The following is a 17,987-nucleotide window of genomic DNA, read 5'->3' on the forward strand; positions in this document are numbered from 1 at the left end:
TTACATTAACTTGATATATTGTACCCAACTAAATTTAGTATAATTTAATGTGCTTTGTAACGACGTGTATGTATTAACTTGTACCTTTGTAATACATACACAATGGAATAATGTGTATTGGTACTTTGGAGGTACATAATGTAATAAGACCCTTAGAGTTAGGATTAGAGTTTGGATCTCATGTCTTTTCACATTATGTACCACCAAAGTACTAATACACATTATTCTATTGTGTATGTAACCTGTAGGTACAAGTTGTTAGACATGATTACATAGCACATTACATTGTACTTAATGTGGCAGGTACAATGTATCAAGGGGGACAGTGTAAAATAAAAAAAAACGCATTACTAGCCTTCAGTAATTATGTTTTCATTTAAAAAACAAGACACTAAAGAGCTACTAAAGTGGAGATGTTGTTGCAACAGTGTAGAGAAAACAGGCAGTAAAGTTTTGAAACATCTGTGCATTTGCCAGTATTCATTCCTATGTTAACTAATAGGAAAAAAGGGGCGGGCACAATTCATCCCGGCAGCCACGCAAACTTCCGCTGCTGTCGCCCAGAAAGAAAATGACCATATTTTATTATTTATAGTGTCATCTCGTTCTTGCGTATTACACATGCTAATATGTCAACATTTTGTGAATGAATAAGCATGGGAAACCGGTCCATGCGGCGTGATGTTGTTGCTTTTCCTGGGAAATCTACGCCTCGCTAGCGGACAAACCCTCTGACATTAGAACTACAATGTAAAGGGAGAAAACTAGCTAATAATCACAGCATTGACAACTGTGTGAAAAATCTATGGTCTCCCCCTGCCGTGTCTCGCCATAAGAAATGAAATATGCGCCCATGATGTAAATGAAGGCACTTTGGCTGACCGCTGTAACTCAATCCTTTGGCTAGATCCAGATCGGTATTTTTTACTACGTTTGTGTGCAGCCTAAAAACCAAGCTTTCTCGAAACAAAGATACTTATCCCGGGCACGGCCAAAAGTAACCTGCCCGGAAGCCCATACCTCATCACGCGCTCTTTAGCAGCGGGGCCCACTGTAATATGCCTCAGTAATGGGATCGGCACGGTGCTCACAATTAGTGGGCAATCTGTGATAAATGGCTTTTCGCTCGTCGATTCGCCCGCGTCGCATCCTGATGTGGAGCGAAATGAGAGAGGATCGGGCCCACCTCCAGTCATTAGGCCCTGGGATGAAACGGGGCGGAAGGGTGGGCTGCCAAAGTGTCTGCCAGGTGCTCGGATAGCACTTAGGCAGGCAACGCACACGCCATTAGAAAAAGGGCAATTCAAATTCATTACAGGCTACAGTCTGCTCTAATGGGTCGTTGTTTGGAGATCGCCGCCGCTGACAATGCTTTGGAATCCAAACAATGGTTCGAAACGGGAAAGTTATTTGCAAGTATAGGCTAGTCAAAGGTGATCGTGGTACGGTTTGGTTAAGAGCTAGCCTAAAAGCTAGAAACGGGAAGCTAGCCTATTTAAATGTGTTCATTGTGGCCTTGAACACGACTCTCCGCCCATGCACATTGATGTTCTTATATAGTATATTTGTTTCATTTTAGTGGTAATAACCTTCAAAGCTAACTTATCAAAGCAAGACATGCGGAGAACATAAAACTATTACTTAGTAGTGTAGCGGTTTGTTTAGCTAGCATGACAATACATCTAAGAAAAGCGTAGCTGTTAGCTTGTATGCTACAATAAACAAAAAACTCCAATATTTTCAAGGAGGCTTTGTTATTACTCACATAGCTGCCAGTCCTACTTATTCATAGTTTTGGGATGTTTGGCGGCTAAAGCTAGCTCCTTTAATTGAAAATGCATCTGGACAAATGTTTGCTTTGGGACCAGCCTTGAGAACAAAACTGTTACTACTTTTTTGTCAATTGATAATGACCCACCACATGACTGTAGCAATTTATCTAGCTAGCATTACATACAATAAACAAAACACTCAAAAACATTCTAAGGAGGCTTTGATTGTACTCGCGTTGCTGGCAAGATAGTCGTATGCCCCTTCCGAAACCAAACTGGATGCGCCAAACTGGATGTGCGTCAGCGTCTGCCATGACAAGAAGCTTCCGAATTGGTCTGTCAGTTAGGAAGGAGTTAGGAAAAGAAGCCTCAATGCTAACTATCATAGCCACTTTAGCATAGGGACCTCTGGTGCTAACTAACCCATGATTAGGAGCTATGTGCCATCCCATTAGCCACTGCGCCAATCCCCTCACCCCCCGCAACCACAGTTGATTGACAGGCACACATTAAATAAAAAAACAAAAATAGGATAAGCCAAGCCAAACTTTAGAAAAGTGACAAAATAAATGTGATGGCTCATCTGGATTCTTTTTTCTTCGCCTTATATGTCTTTATTTGGACACTATGTTGTTGCATATGCAATACAGTAGGTGGCAACATGCGCTTTTGTTTGCCAATGACCTTAAAGAAGAAAAACAGCTGTTGGTGATGACACTTCTCCTTCCCCTGGGTAAGGACGGTCGAATTGGGAAAATGCTGCTGAAGCTCTAGTTCACTAACTGCATAGAGATCTAACAGTTGGCCCCATGAAAGGTTAAGGAGTAGTTGCTAGTGTTAGTACTTAGAGGCTATAATTTGATGGTTTCGGATGCAGCCATAGCAATTCATAGTTTTGGGATGTGTGGCGGCCAAAGCTAATCCCTCCAGTTGAAAATGCATCAAGACAAACGTTTGCTTTGGGACCAGCATCGAAAACACGCTGGCTGGACGGATTCATGGCCACTCCAAAGCATCTACAATTGTGGACATAACGCCAGGAAAGTCGTGAATTGATTCAAATGTAATGTGTAATTGCACAATAGGCTAATCCTTTGGCTATTCACTACAGACCATGAACCTATGGCTCAAGATCAGGTGATGAGTTCTCTGGCGCTGCACTGCTGCGCATTATCCACTGCCACGGATTTTCCTAATGCCCTTGAGCCATGGCGCAAATGCAAAGGGGAAATGAAATAAAAGTGAAATAAAACCCTGAAAAAGAAAGGATAAAAAAACAAACAAATATGTGCTATTGTTTAAACAAACCGTTCTCCGCTTCCTAATTGAAGGCAGCAAAGAGATTGTTGTTTTTTTCATTACGCTCAATCATACATAACCACTTCTTTCTCCTCGCCCAAACCCGGTTTATGATTCAAAAACAGGTGAAATTGCATTCCGCATCTAAAGCAATCCTCACTATCATCAGCCCTCTGAACAAACACCAGTTCTTCTCACGGTCAAGTGTTTATGCAACAAGATAACGCGGCACCATTAGTCGTAGATGCGTGTGAGTAAAAATGGATGGTTTTGGTTTGGCGCCGCGACAGGCTGTGAGGACACTCCGGATACTTTTTAATTGGCTTTACTTATTTTAATTAACTTTGGCCTTGACGCCTAAAAGCTTTAATTAAAGACAAAAAAAAAAAAAAGGAAATATTAAATCTCACTAAATTAGCGGCGTGCAGCTGAATCATATACGCTTCACAGCACACTTGTAACTTTATTGAGATTTACAATTCATAAACACATTTAGATTAACCGCACTAGAATGGCATCATGGGCTCGTTAATGGAAATGATGTGAGAGTGAAAACGTTTGACCCTCTCGAACACCATCAGGTTGGGAACGATGAACAAAATCCTCTTGTTTCTGTTCTTGTTTAATATCCCACAATTAACTAGTGTGATTTTGAATATTTTTTTGGGAACTTTGGGAACAAGTCGATGCCCTTGCACTAGCCCTCGTCTTTCTCTAAAAGGGTTGGTGATCCCTGCCGTTAAAAGCATATGCAAAATTGACTTTTAAAGCTTTTCACCTTGATACAGTGTTTCTGTCTCATCAAAATAAAATACCTAGAGCTGTTTTGAATCACTCACGCATGTTTGAGTAGTCTTTAAATCTTCCTACTTGGATATTCTTAGCACCGCGGCAGGGCAGCAGCTCCCAGAAAGCGCTTCCTGAGGTCCAGTCTATCCAGGAGCTGCTTTCCTCACCCCGATTTTTTTCTTTTTCCCCATACATGTAAATATGTCTGTTTCTTTGTATGGCGGATTTTACAAAAGTAAACCTTTTTTGATTTTGTCTTAAAGTTATAGGCTTTGTGCACAAGACTACTTCCTGTAAATAGATTACAGATTTCAAAAACAGGCATAAACTTCAAGAAAAAAACATCAAGATGAGAGGGTGGTTTTATTTTACCATTTGTTACACATTCGTGCTATCCTTTAACTTCAAGGTTAAAACACTTCTACATGGACCTGACTGTGTGTTCTTAAGAGCTGCTGTAACAAGTGAACTCTTTGAGATCAGTAAAGTCATATCATATATAATAATATTCAACATTATTATTTCTTTATATCAAAGTCTACTTTCACCATACAGTATACTGAACACATCTACTGCCACTTTAAAGGCTCAGAAAAACTTCACATGATCTACCTTATGCAACATAGAAACAAAAGTCACTGGGTTTGTACACACTATGACATCCTCCCCCACTTTTAGTGTTGCATTGTAAATAATGCACAGAGCAGCGGGCCCACTGAGGTGGAAGAAAAGTCATCAATGTTTAAAGGTGGTGCTCTGTCGCTGAAAGAGCTCTTACGCCTTAAATAGCACATGATAAAATCCTTGCGAGTTGTTTACGGCGACAGGAGTGTGAAGACTGTCACAGCGTTGTCGTTTTCAGAGAGAAGAGAGGTTCACGAGGTGAACAATGCAACACTTCCAACAGCTGTGCGTCTGCTGCTCTAACAAACCACTCTTTGATGAACTTTTTCAGCAATTTAATATGCATAATGCATTCTTTTGTTCAGCAAGTTTCCAAGATGATGAGACCATATTGTTCAGGTTAAAGAGGTTAAATACACACAACATTATTTAAATGTGGCCACGGATGAACAGTACGCAAAGTCTGGAACAAAGTTAAAACTTTTTTTTTCCCCAGGCAATTGGACCATATGGATGAACTTTGAATATGTAGTCTTTTGATCTCGCAAACAAAACAAGATAAAAACACTATTTACCAGACCACTCTGATTATTGATGGGTTTCCATTAATCCTCCGCAGTGAGATGCCATATTGTGTGTGTATCGACAATGTCCTATGTTTTGCACAGAGCAGCATGCACATACTGTATGATTGTGTCTACTCTGGACTACTGTAGTCGCTAGTGTGTTTTTTCACTGATAAAGAGCCATGTGATCGATCGGTAGGCTAACATAATCATTGTAATGTGCATGTGCATGATAATCATGAAAATAAAATCAGACTTTATAATGTCTTGGGTCAGGATCAAAGCCCTCTGTTTATTCTTGCCAGTTTCTCAAACAAAAGCCTTTCTGCCTCTGTTCCTTGGTGATAAATCATTTTTGAGAAATCGAAATACTGTCTCTTCGTCATGTCGGGATCAGCTCACAGGTGTGAACCACTGCTTCAGGATGATGTGAATGATCCGCAACACAAACAATTAGACACTTCACACGCAAGATGGCGGCAAACGTAATTGTGGAAAAAAATGTGACGTCATCGAAAAATCTATCTATAGCTGAACAGAAGTAGTTTCACAATCAGATGGGATGTGCCAGATGTGCCACCATGGACTATACTAGAAGGTATTTTTCTTTTTTTTTTAACTTAATTAATAATAATGTCTATAATTTACTTTTCCATATGGCAGTGTCATGAGGTTTGAGTGTTTGCTTTTTGTCTAGTGTTTTATTATCTTTTTAAATTTCTCTCTTTCTTTTAGATTGTTTAATAAATGGAATCAATATTTTTTGACAATTGTTGGTTTCTTTCTAAATGTGCAATATCAGTCATTTGCAACTTTTCATAAAGTTATATTTTTACTGACGTAAAAGTCATTTATTCAGATGAATAGTTTGTGATTTTTGAGTGTGCTGCACACTTTTACCATTACGACTTGGGAATAACCAAAAGGGCTTCTTACAAGTCACTTATCTGCAGTCCAGGGAGCATGTGCTCATACGACCTTGTGTGCACACTTGTACTTACACACTGGGATTAGTCCTTTTCAATCAGCGAGCTGGCAATGCTAGAGCAGCACTCAGCTAGAAATCTATTACAAACTAATATTTTTGTAACACTTATGAACTTTTGAACAGTGGAAGTCCGTGTTTTGCAAATAGAATTGAATGATTGCCATGAAAATAGCCAGCTTGGACAAGCTGACCAGGTACCAAACACTGCAGCTCATGTTTCTCCTCAATTCATTCGTTTTTTCAGACTCAATTATTTTCCCCGTCAACAAATTTGTGACATTTAACCTGCTGCTGCAAACACACACACACAAACACACGCACACACACACACACGCAGGCACACACACAGCGGATTCACGTTTAACTCGACTGTAACGGGGAGCAGGTAGGAGCCGGCAGATTGAATCACATCCAGCTGTAAGCATGAATACATTACACAAATTACATCATTATAGTGGAAGCTTTATTTTGTCCCATAGCAGTTTCTATCCGGCTCTAAAGTGCTATTTGTTCACTAATGTTTGTAAATGTGGCCAGTGCATTGCTCATAATAGGTTGTATTAGGTTGAAAAAGCATAAAAAGGATTGAGAAGCAATGCAACTTTCATTTTGATTCATATTGACCATTGCCAATCTGCTCCACAGCTCTGATCCTACAAAGGCTAGAATTTGAACTTGCCATCTTCTCTGTGGTCAATCTCAAATACCTTTATGGCACTTTTGAATAGGTAACAACGACTGGTTTAGTGCGGAGGTCACCTCGGTCCAGACCCGAGCCTTGGACCCCGACCATGTATCCCGTCAGTCGAGCGTCTCTCTGTGACTGCAGCCCAGATGAACAGAAAGAGAAAGTGCTGCCCCTGAGCTCCTTGACACTTTTTTTTTTTTTTTCAGAGATGGCCTCATATATTCGTGAATTAACCCCGTATGTTCCAGATCTTTCTTTGACTTTAATTTGTTCTTGTTTGTTTTGTTTTTTTTGGACCTTAGTGAAATTGAATTCAGGCCCCTGGTTGAGAGTGTGTGGCAGGCTGGCTTGTCTGTGTTTTCTGTCCAGATGGCGTTCAGATTTTCATACCCTTGCCGTTGTTCAGTTAATTTCCCTCCCCGGTGTTCAGTTGGTATCTTAATCCTTGCTGGTGCTCAGGATCTGGTGAGCTCATTTGTTTACCACACTCGTCAGTCCCTGAGGCCACGCGGCTCCCCTAATGGAGAAATATCAGAAGAGCCAAGCAGTCTTTGCGCGTATGAAAGGAGAAGTCGGGCCGCCCCAAAATAGAAAGCGCGTAATGGCTTTTTAAAGTGTTGTTGGAGTTTGAGCGCGACAAAGACACCAGGGCATTATCCTTCAGTTAATGCAAGCGTTTACATTCAGCATGAGCCCCAGAGATGTTGGAAAGCAACTCCGCCAGGCTTTGCGACGAGATAGATGAGACACACTATGGAAAGTTTTCGTTCTTGTGCTGTTTTTCAAGGTTTGGCATGGTTTGATGGAGTATGCTTGCCGGGATCTAAATGGCTTGTAAAAAAGTTAATGATTTCAGGCTTGGGGTTACAATAATGTTTATGTACATAATATTATATCTTATTTTGGCTCGTATTGCGATATTGATCCCATACTGATACGTATCAATGCATTTTTCATAAAAGAATTGCATCAAAACCCAGGAAATAAAAAATGTGTGATGCTGCCCACCTGTATGATGATCAACAGTAAACTAAACTGTTATCCATGTACAAAACACTGAACTAACATTTCAAAATTAGATGAAAAACAAAAAACTCTATTTAATAATGTAAATAAAGAATTCCAGCCATCGACATGATACTTTCAATACGGGCTCATGTTACGAAATATTTACATTTTGGTATCGATCTATCCAGCACTACATTGTATTTTATAGGTGCATTATGCAACTTTTTAATGCAAAAACAAACTTGATATTTGTGACCCAATGGCTGAATGAGTGGTGAACAAGGCGCCTTTGCTTTCCATCACAGTGGCCTCTACATCTCCCTTGAATCATTTGTTTTGTAGGGTTTCTGGTAAGAGGGTCCGTCAGGAGTGAAAATCAGAAACTCCAAAAACAATTGGTCCCGGAGCATCATAGAGGCCACTGTGATAGAAAATAAAGGCGCCAGGCTAATCCTCTATGCAGCCGCTGGGCCACCGAAAGGTCAAACATGCACAAAAAAACAGAAGTTTCTTTTCACATATTTGCATAATGATGCTTTAACATGCCTAAACTGAACTGATCCTTTGATTGCACTGCATACTACATTATCTGCTGCAGTTATTCTGGGTTAGGGTTCAGAAACATTATGTGCCCAGAGAATGAGATCAGCTGATGACCTGAACATCCTGAATGACCCAACCGGGATTATTTTCCCTTCGCATTTCACGTGCCATGGCTCATGCTTTTGCCTGACATAAAAACAAACAGCTCGGTGTGATGATGTCATCAGGCCGCGCTACTCAGTGTACTTGCGCAGGTGTGAGGGCTGGCCAGCAGGGGGCAGGTGTGAAACAGGAAATGAAATAAGTACTTTTTTTTTTTAAAGGCAACAAATAATCGTTTGAATAATTGTGATTTCAATCATTGACTAAAATAATCGTGATTATAATTTTTTCAATAATCGAGCAGCCCTAGATCTGAGTTCAGGTCTTAACCCCATTGAGGATCTTTGGGATGTGCTGGAGAAGGTTTTGCGCAGTGGTCACACTCTTCCATCATCAAAACAAGATCTTGGTGAAAAATGTATGCAACACTGGATCTTTTGACATTGCAGAAACTTAATGAAACAACGCCATAGTGAATGTGCTGTAATCAAGCACAACAGCACGGTAGTACAGAGGTTAGCGCTCGTGCTTCACAGAAGGTCCAGGTTCGATTCCCACCTGGACGGGGCCTTCCTGTGTGGACTTTGCATGTTCTCCGGTTCAAATTAAGTATCCAGGCAAACATAATGTTCAAATCAGTGTCGGCACAGGTGATGATGAGCCGAGTGGGCGTCCCCCGTCCTTAGACTCTCCGGCACAGGCTATAGAGACCATGGGCCAATGGGAGGCCCTCAGCAGACGGGCCAAAACCGCAGAATGTCCAGTATTTGTTGGATTTTCAGTTTGTCTTGTCCAGTCCCTGAAGGCAGGGTTCCTCTGTTCCCCCGTCGACAAACAACACAACACACGGCCATCGTTTCATGATAAACCAAATCACTTCTCTGGGGTCAAAGTTGGTTACTCAGGTTTCCACAAGTTTGCAAAGTGGGTGGTGACCCGTAACATCACGTACTCTGAACATGTGTTTACTCAAAACAGCACAATTTGGGCCCTTAAACTCAATTAGAGAAATGGCAGTTCTAAATTCTGTCTGTGAACCTGGTGGTAGATGCATTTGCATTGACGGCGTGTGAGAATGCCACGGTGTGCGAGTATGTTATTATGATAAGCATGGCTGAGCTGATTATGAATTCAGCCGAGTGCCATGCCCTTCAGATGATGCCGCGTGCTCTTGCATATGTCAGGACCCGCTGTACTACACTCTGTGACTAAAGGTTAACATTTAGCCACACACCGCGCTTCTCCCACCTCTGTTTTAATGAGGATTATCTCCGTACAATCCTCCATACAAGACAAAATAATGCTGTGGCGTCAGAGGTAATAATGCAGTCATTTGTATTCGTGCTGTTTTGTGGTTCTTTTCGAGCTGGACGTCGACTTCATTTAATCAAAGCGGAAAAGGCAGGAAAAGTTAGCAAAAAAGTTGAAGCACAAAATAAATATCCAAATGAAATGGATGGATACAATGGCAGTGCTTCATGCTAGGGCCCACAGTGGGGGATTAAACGTGGGTGTCACTTTTTTTGATTGTGTAAATTGATGCACGTATGTGATGATTGGTGTTTGCAAATGTCCATGATCTGGACCAAGCGGCGCCAGCAAAGTGTATGTTATCTATAATCTTATAATAACTCGTACAGCACAGTCCTCCACTCGTCTTCCCCAGGCGAGCCAAAGTTGACCAGCATAAAGTTAGCCTCCCTTCAAGTCTATGTTTTTGGACTGACAGTGAAAGTCCGGTCACAAACAGTTGTTCTGCTTTAGTCCCATCACGTCTGAAGAATGAATTCACCTCCTCGTATCTTCTGTAGATCATAAATCCATTTAGAAGTTTCATTTTTACCTGCAGAGTTTTTGTTTATCAAGTTCACGGCACATGTGCTAGCTATCTATCTATCTTCTTCTTCTATTTTCTTTGGTTTTGCCACAGCGCCCCACACAGGCCTGGCAGATGAATCGCGGCGTTTTCACAGATCTGAGTCCATCTGTGTGGACACAAACATTTACTGAGCTGGCTCCGAGCTTACAGAGACAGTTTCTGAAATTATGTCTTTGTGTGGATATAGTCTAACATCAACCCAACCAATGTTCTTGCATACTCCTCCTCGCCGGGTATAAAAATATTTTTTCGTAAAATATAGATAGTCATGGCTACTAGTAAACAAGCAGCAACCTCCAGCTCTCTTGGTACAGCTGAATTTTTTTGCCTTTTTTTGCAAACTGTGTGGTTTCTGTGTTCCACGTCATTTTATTAAAAGCTTTGCTGTGCTTTTGAGGGGGTTGGCGGATTTTTTTAAATGCAAATTGTCCATAATGGTCCTGAAGAAAGCAGCTTTTTAAATGTAAACACCTGCAGCACAGTGGAGGCGTCACGAGAGGCGCTTCAGGAAACAAAAAAGGGACAAATGAGGAGGTATCAGGGCAAGACTGGCAGCTAAGCCACACATGGGTTCGATTGTTCTGGCCGATGGACGTTTACGGAATCAAACAGATCAACCGCTAAGCTGGTGAAAGACTGTTGCTGACCAGTGCAGGACACCACGCTCTGAAACGGGGACAAACCTTGGAGGCGGTGCACCGTTTCAGAGGATCAGAGGATCACTGAAGGCAGCCAGCCAGGTTTCCTCCGGGTGCTACGGTTTCCCCGACCTCTAAAAACATGCTGGTCATCCTTTGTTATATATGTACAAATTTGGCCGTTGAACCACTTTCTTCTCCTCTGTGTCTTGGTAAAAAATATATTAATAATCAAGCATTTGTTAAAGTAGCTGCGGATCATTGACTAAAGAGCAACTCTTTAGTGACACTTATCTTTGCCCCTGACGGTGACCTCCCCGCCATCAAACAACACTTAGGCAACTTGAGCCTTACGGCAAAAACAAAGCTGAGAGATCTTGGCGTCATCCTTGATAAGAATATGTCTCTTGAACATCATGTCAGGCAGTTGGTCAAAAACTGCAACTTCAATCTGCGTAACATCGCTAAACTCAGACCCATGGTGTCCAGAGAAGAACTGGAAACGATCATCCATGCGTTTGTGTCCTCGCGATTGGATTACTGCAACAGTCTCTTTACGTGCCTGAGCAAGAAAGAGCTTGCTCGTCTGCAGTCAGTTCAAAATTCAGCTGCAAGACTTCTAACCAGGACAAACAGAAGAGCCCACATCACACCTGTGTTGAAGTCCTTGCACTGGCTCCCTATTGAACATCGGGTTCAGTTTAAAATCTTGGTGCTGACCTTTCGAGCTCTACACGGTCAGGCGCCCACTTATATTGCTGACCTACTTAAACCCTACAACACGTCTCGGAACCTGAGGTCCTCTGGCCATAACCTGTTGATGGTTCCACGAACACGCTACAAGCCGTTGCGCCCCGACTTTGGAATAAACTTCCTCTTGACTTGCGCTCATTGGAGTCAGCAGCTACCTTTAAAAAGCACCTAAAAACCCATCTGTTTGAGAACGCATTCGAGTCCGGCTGATGTAATACTGACACCACTTGTATAATGAATACTGAATTCTGAATTATTGCAATGAATATGCTGTTTTATAATTATGTTTTAACACTGTGAAGCGCTTTGTGACTCTGTGTCTGTGAAAGGCGCTCTACAAATAAAGTTTACTTACTTACTTACTTACTCTTTCCTGTGTTCGCTTTCTCCCAAAAGGCTTCGAACGTGACCATAACAGATGCTGCCTGTTTCTATAGGGCTTCAGTTAATAAATTGGGAATGTTTTCTTTGTTTTATTTTCTAGAAAACCACACATTACACAACCGCATCCAGCATCTTTATACCATTACACGATAGGGTCAGTGCCTTGGCTGAGGTCATCCTGTGCCCAGTGCGTCCCACTAATGTAATTGCCACTCCCAAATGCCTCTTACACACGCCGTCCAATCATCGCGTTTCAGATTTCCGTGCTTTCCACGTCTCCTATATATGCATTCCCGTCCACGTCCAGACACATAATAGGTCATCATCGCACAAACGCCGGCGCATATTGCTCATTTGTCAGCGGTGTCGGCTGATGTCCGGATGGCGGGCCGTGGACGCGGATAACAAACGAGCGCGCCCTTCACTGACCCTGCCGCCGCTCGGGATGATGCCAGGCCGCGTGACACACTCTGCACTGTATAATTGCTGTGCCAGCCAGCCCACCGCGGGGGAATTAATAAACTGGCAAATTGACTGGCTCCAATCAGGTCACAGCGAGCGCGTCCAAATGCCGGGTGAGAGATAGAAGAGGGAGGGGGGGGGAGGGGGGACGGAGATGGAGATGGCGAGGCTAGTTTGGTACAATGCCCCGCTGGTAAATTTATGAGTGCAAATCGTATTGGCGGACAGTGGGGACTTGCTGAGGAACAGAGAAATGAGTGTGATGTGAATTCTGTGAAAGTTCTTTGAGGAAAAAAATGAATGGACTGCAAACTGAGCGGTTTTAAAGGATGCTAATCGGGAAAAAAAGAAAGATTGATGGATATTGTTGAATCCTTGAGTGCCCAAGTAGAAAGGCGTTGTATATAAAGATGCCCATTTACCATTTTGCTGTCACTGTGACCCGCTGGGCTGTGATGGCCTTGAGTTTCTTTATGCTAAGGCTGTTCAAGCTTCAATGTGAGCAGCTACCATCATTTATTCATCTTCTAGTCACTCACACAATGAGTTTAAAGGTGAAAATGAAAGGTGAAGGCAGTTACAACAGTAAATGCATTCAGCTCACACAAGGTTATATGACTGTTAAGTTCTGAAAAAACGGACTTGTAAATCGCGAAACAGGAAAAAATACTTTCTTATGAGGCTGACCACAAATGGAACAAAGTACTTTCAGGGACATTGAACAGCTATTCAATCTTCTTACAGCTGATCTCAGGACACACCAAAGTGGAATCATTGACCTCAGGCCGTTTTCTTACCTACAGTTAGAGAGTTGATGGGGCTTATATTTTTTACTGTCAAAGTTGCTGTAATTATGTGTAGTATTTTTACACATTTCCATATTCTCTATTTTTCGTTTAACTATGGATCGTGTGTTTGCACATGTGTCTTTAATGAAGATGAAATGATTTAACAGGATCTGCTTCTTGTGAGAGTGAGATGGAGAGAAAAGGCTTCTCACTTTACTGTTGTGACGTGACTCTTTTAAAACGCTAATTACGATGTGTTCACTTTGCAAAGTCGTAAAGGTAAAAGTGGTAAAGGTGCTTTTTGTCAAGCTGCTGTAACATTTCCAGCTCTTGTTTAGCTGAACAACTAAAGTTTCTCCCAGTTCTGACAGTCTCCCACCTGTTTCAGAAGCTCCTCTCTCTTAGTCCGCTACATCCGTTTCTTTGCGACGCATCACCTTCCCCTGTCTGATGTTGTCATTCCAGCATCTGCACGGTCCGCTGTGCTAGTCTATGGGTTGAAGAGCAGCATAGATACAGACGGCATCTCTGGAATCGCCCATATATGGTCATGTTTGAAAACAGTTAAGGGGGAAAAATTTGGAGAAAATCTAAACTTTCTCTAATTATTCAAAAACTACTTTAACAAACACTGAATTATGAATATAGTTTTCTACTAAATAAAGATACAAAGACATGGGAAGGCGCAAAGTTGTTCAACAGCCCATAAATACATTAGAAAACGGAGAATGTTGACATGATGCTACATGTTTTTTCGCTTCTACTGAACAATCTGCTGTCAATAAACATCCATATGGACCCGATTTAGACTTGACTTTATTTGTTTGTGATAAATAAGTTTATATTTCGCCAAATGGCTAAAAAGAGTGAAGAACTGTTTCAAAGAAAATTCTGTTTTCCTCCTTGGCGAGGCCAAGCCCCCTTCTATGACGAGATGCCGTCTGCATCTATTGGTGCTACCGCACGGTGCCTCATGGGAAATGTAGTTCTACTGTGTTTAACTGGCGGACCGCATTAGATAGTTACTAGTAATGTTTCGAAAGCATGTCAACTAAGTGCATCCAGTACCTCATCATGAACAAATGACGTCATACATGCTCTTGACATAAGAACATACACAACACCATTACCATGTCAGTCAATGTCCATAAATCTAAATGTATTTGATGTTGTTAGTATAGAAGGAAAAAAAAAAAAAAATGCTCATATATACATGTATGTAGCCCATTTAAGTGCATATACATAAGTTTATATATGTATTTAGCAATATAAATAATTTTAGTGTGAATAGCCCTTCAGAGAACAAAACAATAATTTATTTTTCATTTCTTTTCTTTTTTTTCATTGTCTTTTTCCCTCCCTCTCTCTCTTCTTGAATATCGTTTAGCTCTCTTTTTCAGCTCAAAGATCAGCTGTTTGATGCAGGCAAATATTGCTTGCAGTTTGTTTGGGGCCCTAGCAAATAGTAAGCTTGCATATGAGTGTGAAGTTTGGTTGATTTCCCAAGACAATTGTTTCCTGATGACATACCCTTTTGTCCCACACGAAAAATAGACCTACGAATTTTGATAATGTTTGTGAGAAAGGACCTGATCCGACATTGTGACTGGTCCAGGCAAACTCATACTCCCATTCATATCGACTCTTCCTTCTGTCTCCCTCCAGGTCTGATGGCACACAATGGCTTCCCCAAACCATGCGAGCACAAGTACTGCGGGCTGGGGCGTCACTGCGTGGTGGACAGCAGCACGGGCCTGGGGGAGTGCCGGTGCTTGGACCAGTGCAAGCCTCACTACAAACCTGTGTGCGGCTCGGACGGACAGCTCTACCCCAACCACTGCGAGCTGCACCGCGCCTCCTGCCTCCACGGACACAAGATCACCATCCTGCACAGCGAGGAGTGCTTCTACAAAGGTAAGGAGCCCACTGGGAAAATGCTTATTTATTTTCGTTCACACAAAAAAAGCACGTCCTGCAGAAAGCTCCATAGTAAGCCTAGTGATGCCAGTTGGTCGGGTTAAAAAGTGCACAGATTTGTTTCCCCTTGCATTGTTAAGGCTTGCAACATAAAAGACCTTTTTTTTAATCCAGAAATGTCACTCACAGTAGGCTCTGTTTTGTTGAATGTCCGGTTTTATGGGGCAAATGTATCATTAGTTTTGTTTCCTCCATATGTGAGCACAACAGCAGTGCCCAAGCCTATGCGCCACAGGATGGGACTGTTTGATGAAAATGATGCAGCAGGCAGAAGCAAGGCACAAATAAAATCGCTTGTTACTAACCTGAAGACAGGTTTGTTTCTGTTTAGTTTTGACAGAAAGAGTTGTCCATCATCAGTGTTGTGGAGTAACTAAATTCATGTATTTAAAATACTCATATTCAGTAACTGTTTCTGGTACAGTTGCACTTTCATTTGAGAGTATTTAGAAAACAGTTACTTTCCAAATATCAATGGAATACATCACAGTATCAATCACTACATTTTAGCTCCATATTGCACAACATTATTAAGAAAGAACTTTTAATAATGAGCTGTTTTTCCTCCCAAAATAAAATAAAGATTTAAAATGCCTTTTGCCACCGTTCATATAAATACTGCACATGTGTCACATGATGCTCCTGTACATTTGCCAAGAGAGTTTTTGAGTTCGCAGTTAATGGTGAGTTTATAACAGGTGTATTGTATTGTCTATTTTTGTACATGAATATTAGTACAATCAATGTGAAAGTATTCTAAAAGTATTCAAAGTATTTAGAATACAGTACTCTGATTAGACAAAGTAACGGTATTCCGTATTCAGTAACTAAATACAATTTCAACGTATTCTCCTCAACACTGTCCATGATCCATGGTGGGCTAAAAGTCTTGTGGTAGTTTCTGCTCCTCGTTTCAAACAACAAAGTCCATAAAAGATTTCAAAGGTGTCCTCAGTCAGCAGCTCAACAGGTGTAAACAAAAGCACCATCTCTCCACAGTAAACTTGAGTTCACGTGGTGCGCCTCAGTTTGAGTGACAGGCAGCCGCATGCAGCTCACGCAGCGTGCTTGAGCATCACTAGTGAGCGCTCAAAATGTTTGACTCTGCCATGGAGGTACATAAACCATCCACTCCAATCAGGAAGAGCAGCAATGTCACCTTTTATTCAACAACTACTGTTCTTGGCGTCACATTCGGGGACCGGAGAGCGCCATTCCGGATGCTCTGGGATGTATGGGACACGACGGACACAACCACGCTCCATCAGTCGTGTGTATTGACAGGTACAGATAAGATCGGCGTCACATGACTAACATCTACAAACCGACTTACAGTAATCGCGAGATTTAGAATGTATTGTACACGGAGAACAAAGTAGTCCAGCGCCCCAAATTTGTACACATGCTATAATGCTAACATTAGCTTTGTGCTGTTTGCTAATCTAGCTGTACAGTTTCAGAGTCAAAGTAAGAGCACAATCAGGGTAACACTAACATCCATTAGGTCTCCATTGTTACCATATTTTCCGGACTATAAGTCTATAAGACACACCAGTTGAGTGAAGAAAAAAACAACAGGCTGAACTGGCGTACAGTATGCTAGCGTAACACATTGATGGCTAGCTACATGAAGCATAAACAATGAACTACATAGGTGTCTGGTATGTTAACGTCACATATACAGTTCAAAAAACTATAGCATAAAGAACACACCAAACACTCGATCTCACTCCAAATCACTAAATCCATGGAAATCTTCATCCGCGGTGTCACCACGGAGGCGTAGCTGCACCGTTGACAAGCCTCTCCCGGCAGCACGTTTTTCAAGCTCTTACTTGCGAACTCGTTCCTCTAGCTGTGGCCATCTAGCTTTTAGTCTGTGGTCAACTTTGTTTTGTTTTCTTCTCTAAGAGTAACCTCCGCTTCTCGCTCACTCCAAACATTCTTTCTGTGCTCGATTAGCCTGCAGTGCCCTCTAGAGGCATGTGAAATTCTATATTTAAATAAAAATAAATAAATGAAAACACATCACATATTAGTAGCTCCAAAAACTGACTATAGTCTTGAAAATGCGGTACTCGACTTCTATAATGTGAGCTGTCAAGAAAAGTGTAAACAAAAAAGCTGTGTATTCCAGGCCAGTGAATTTTTCAGATGCTACACTTTGATTTTTGCCAGTCCTTTGGTAGTATTTAAGAAAAGCTTTGAATTTATGGAGCATAAGGGGCTTGTCTGTGTGTAAATATGGCAGATAAGCAAAAACCGTCACAAACAAATCTGTGGCCAAACAGAAGGGGTTGATTATTATAGCAAAAACTAGCAGTGTTTTATTGAGGCATTGAGCTAATTACAACTCTGTAATGCCACTGTTTGCATAGCGAGCATAAGCAAGTCTCTAATTACAGGCTTTTGTTTGTTTCTCAGATTTTCTGTTCAAAATGTGAGTTACTGTTAAATTGAAAAGGTAGTCTGCAGCAAATGACAGCACTTTCAAATTCACTGTAGTCGTAAGATCTTCGTTCCATAGATTTGTTGTCGCGGCTTTATTCCACATTTGCACGGGTACTATATAAACGTCCCATAAAGAGCAGCAGAAGCAATGGGAGCTTGAATCTACTGCGTATACTGCGCACATAAGAGCTGTTCGTTCCTTATGGCTGCACCCATGGGTGACAAACGTCGGGCTGCGGGCATTTTCAATGCTATGCTTGACCTGTTAAGTTGTCG

At 41.6% G+C, this 17,987-nt stretch overlaps 1 protein-coding gene across 1 annotated transcript in view; it reads left to right on the plus strand.

The window, feature by feature from the left end:
• Positions 1–17,987, plus strand: part of fstl5 (follistatin-like 5) — a 345,847-nt gene that overhangs the window by 93,197 nt on the left and 234,663 nt on the right. The window contains exon 4 of the mRNA XM_079557268.1: positions 14,949–15,197. Within this exon, the coding sequence (XP_079413394.1) occupies positions 14,949–15,197 (249 nt within the window). The remainder of the gene's footprint in view (positions 1–14,948; positions 15,198–17,987) is intronic.

This window comes from Gobius niger (genome assembly GCF_951799975.1).
Source record: "Gobius niger genome assembly, chromosome: 5".
In the NCBI taxonomy this organism is placed as follows: Eukaryota; Metazoa; Chordata; class Actinopteri; order Gobiiformes; family Gobiidae; genus Gobius; species Gobius niger.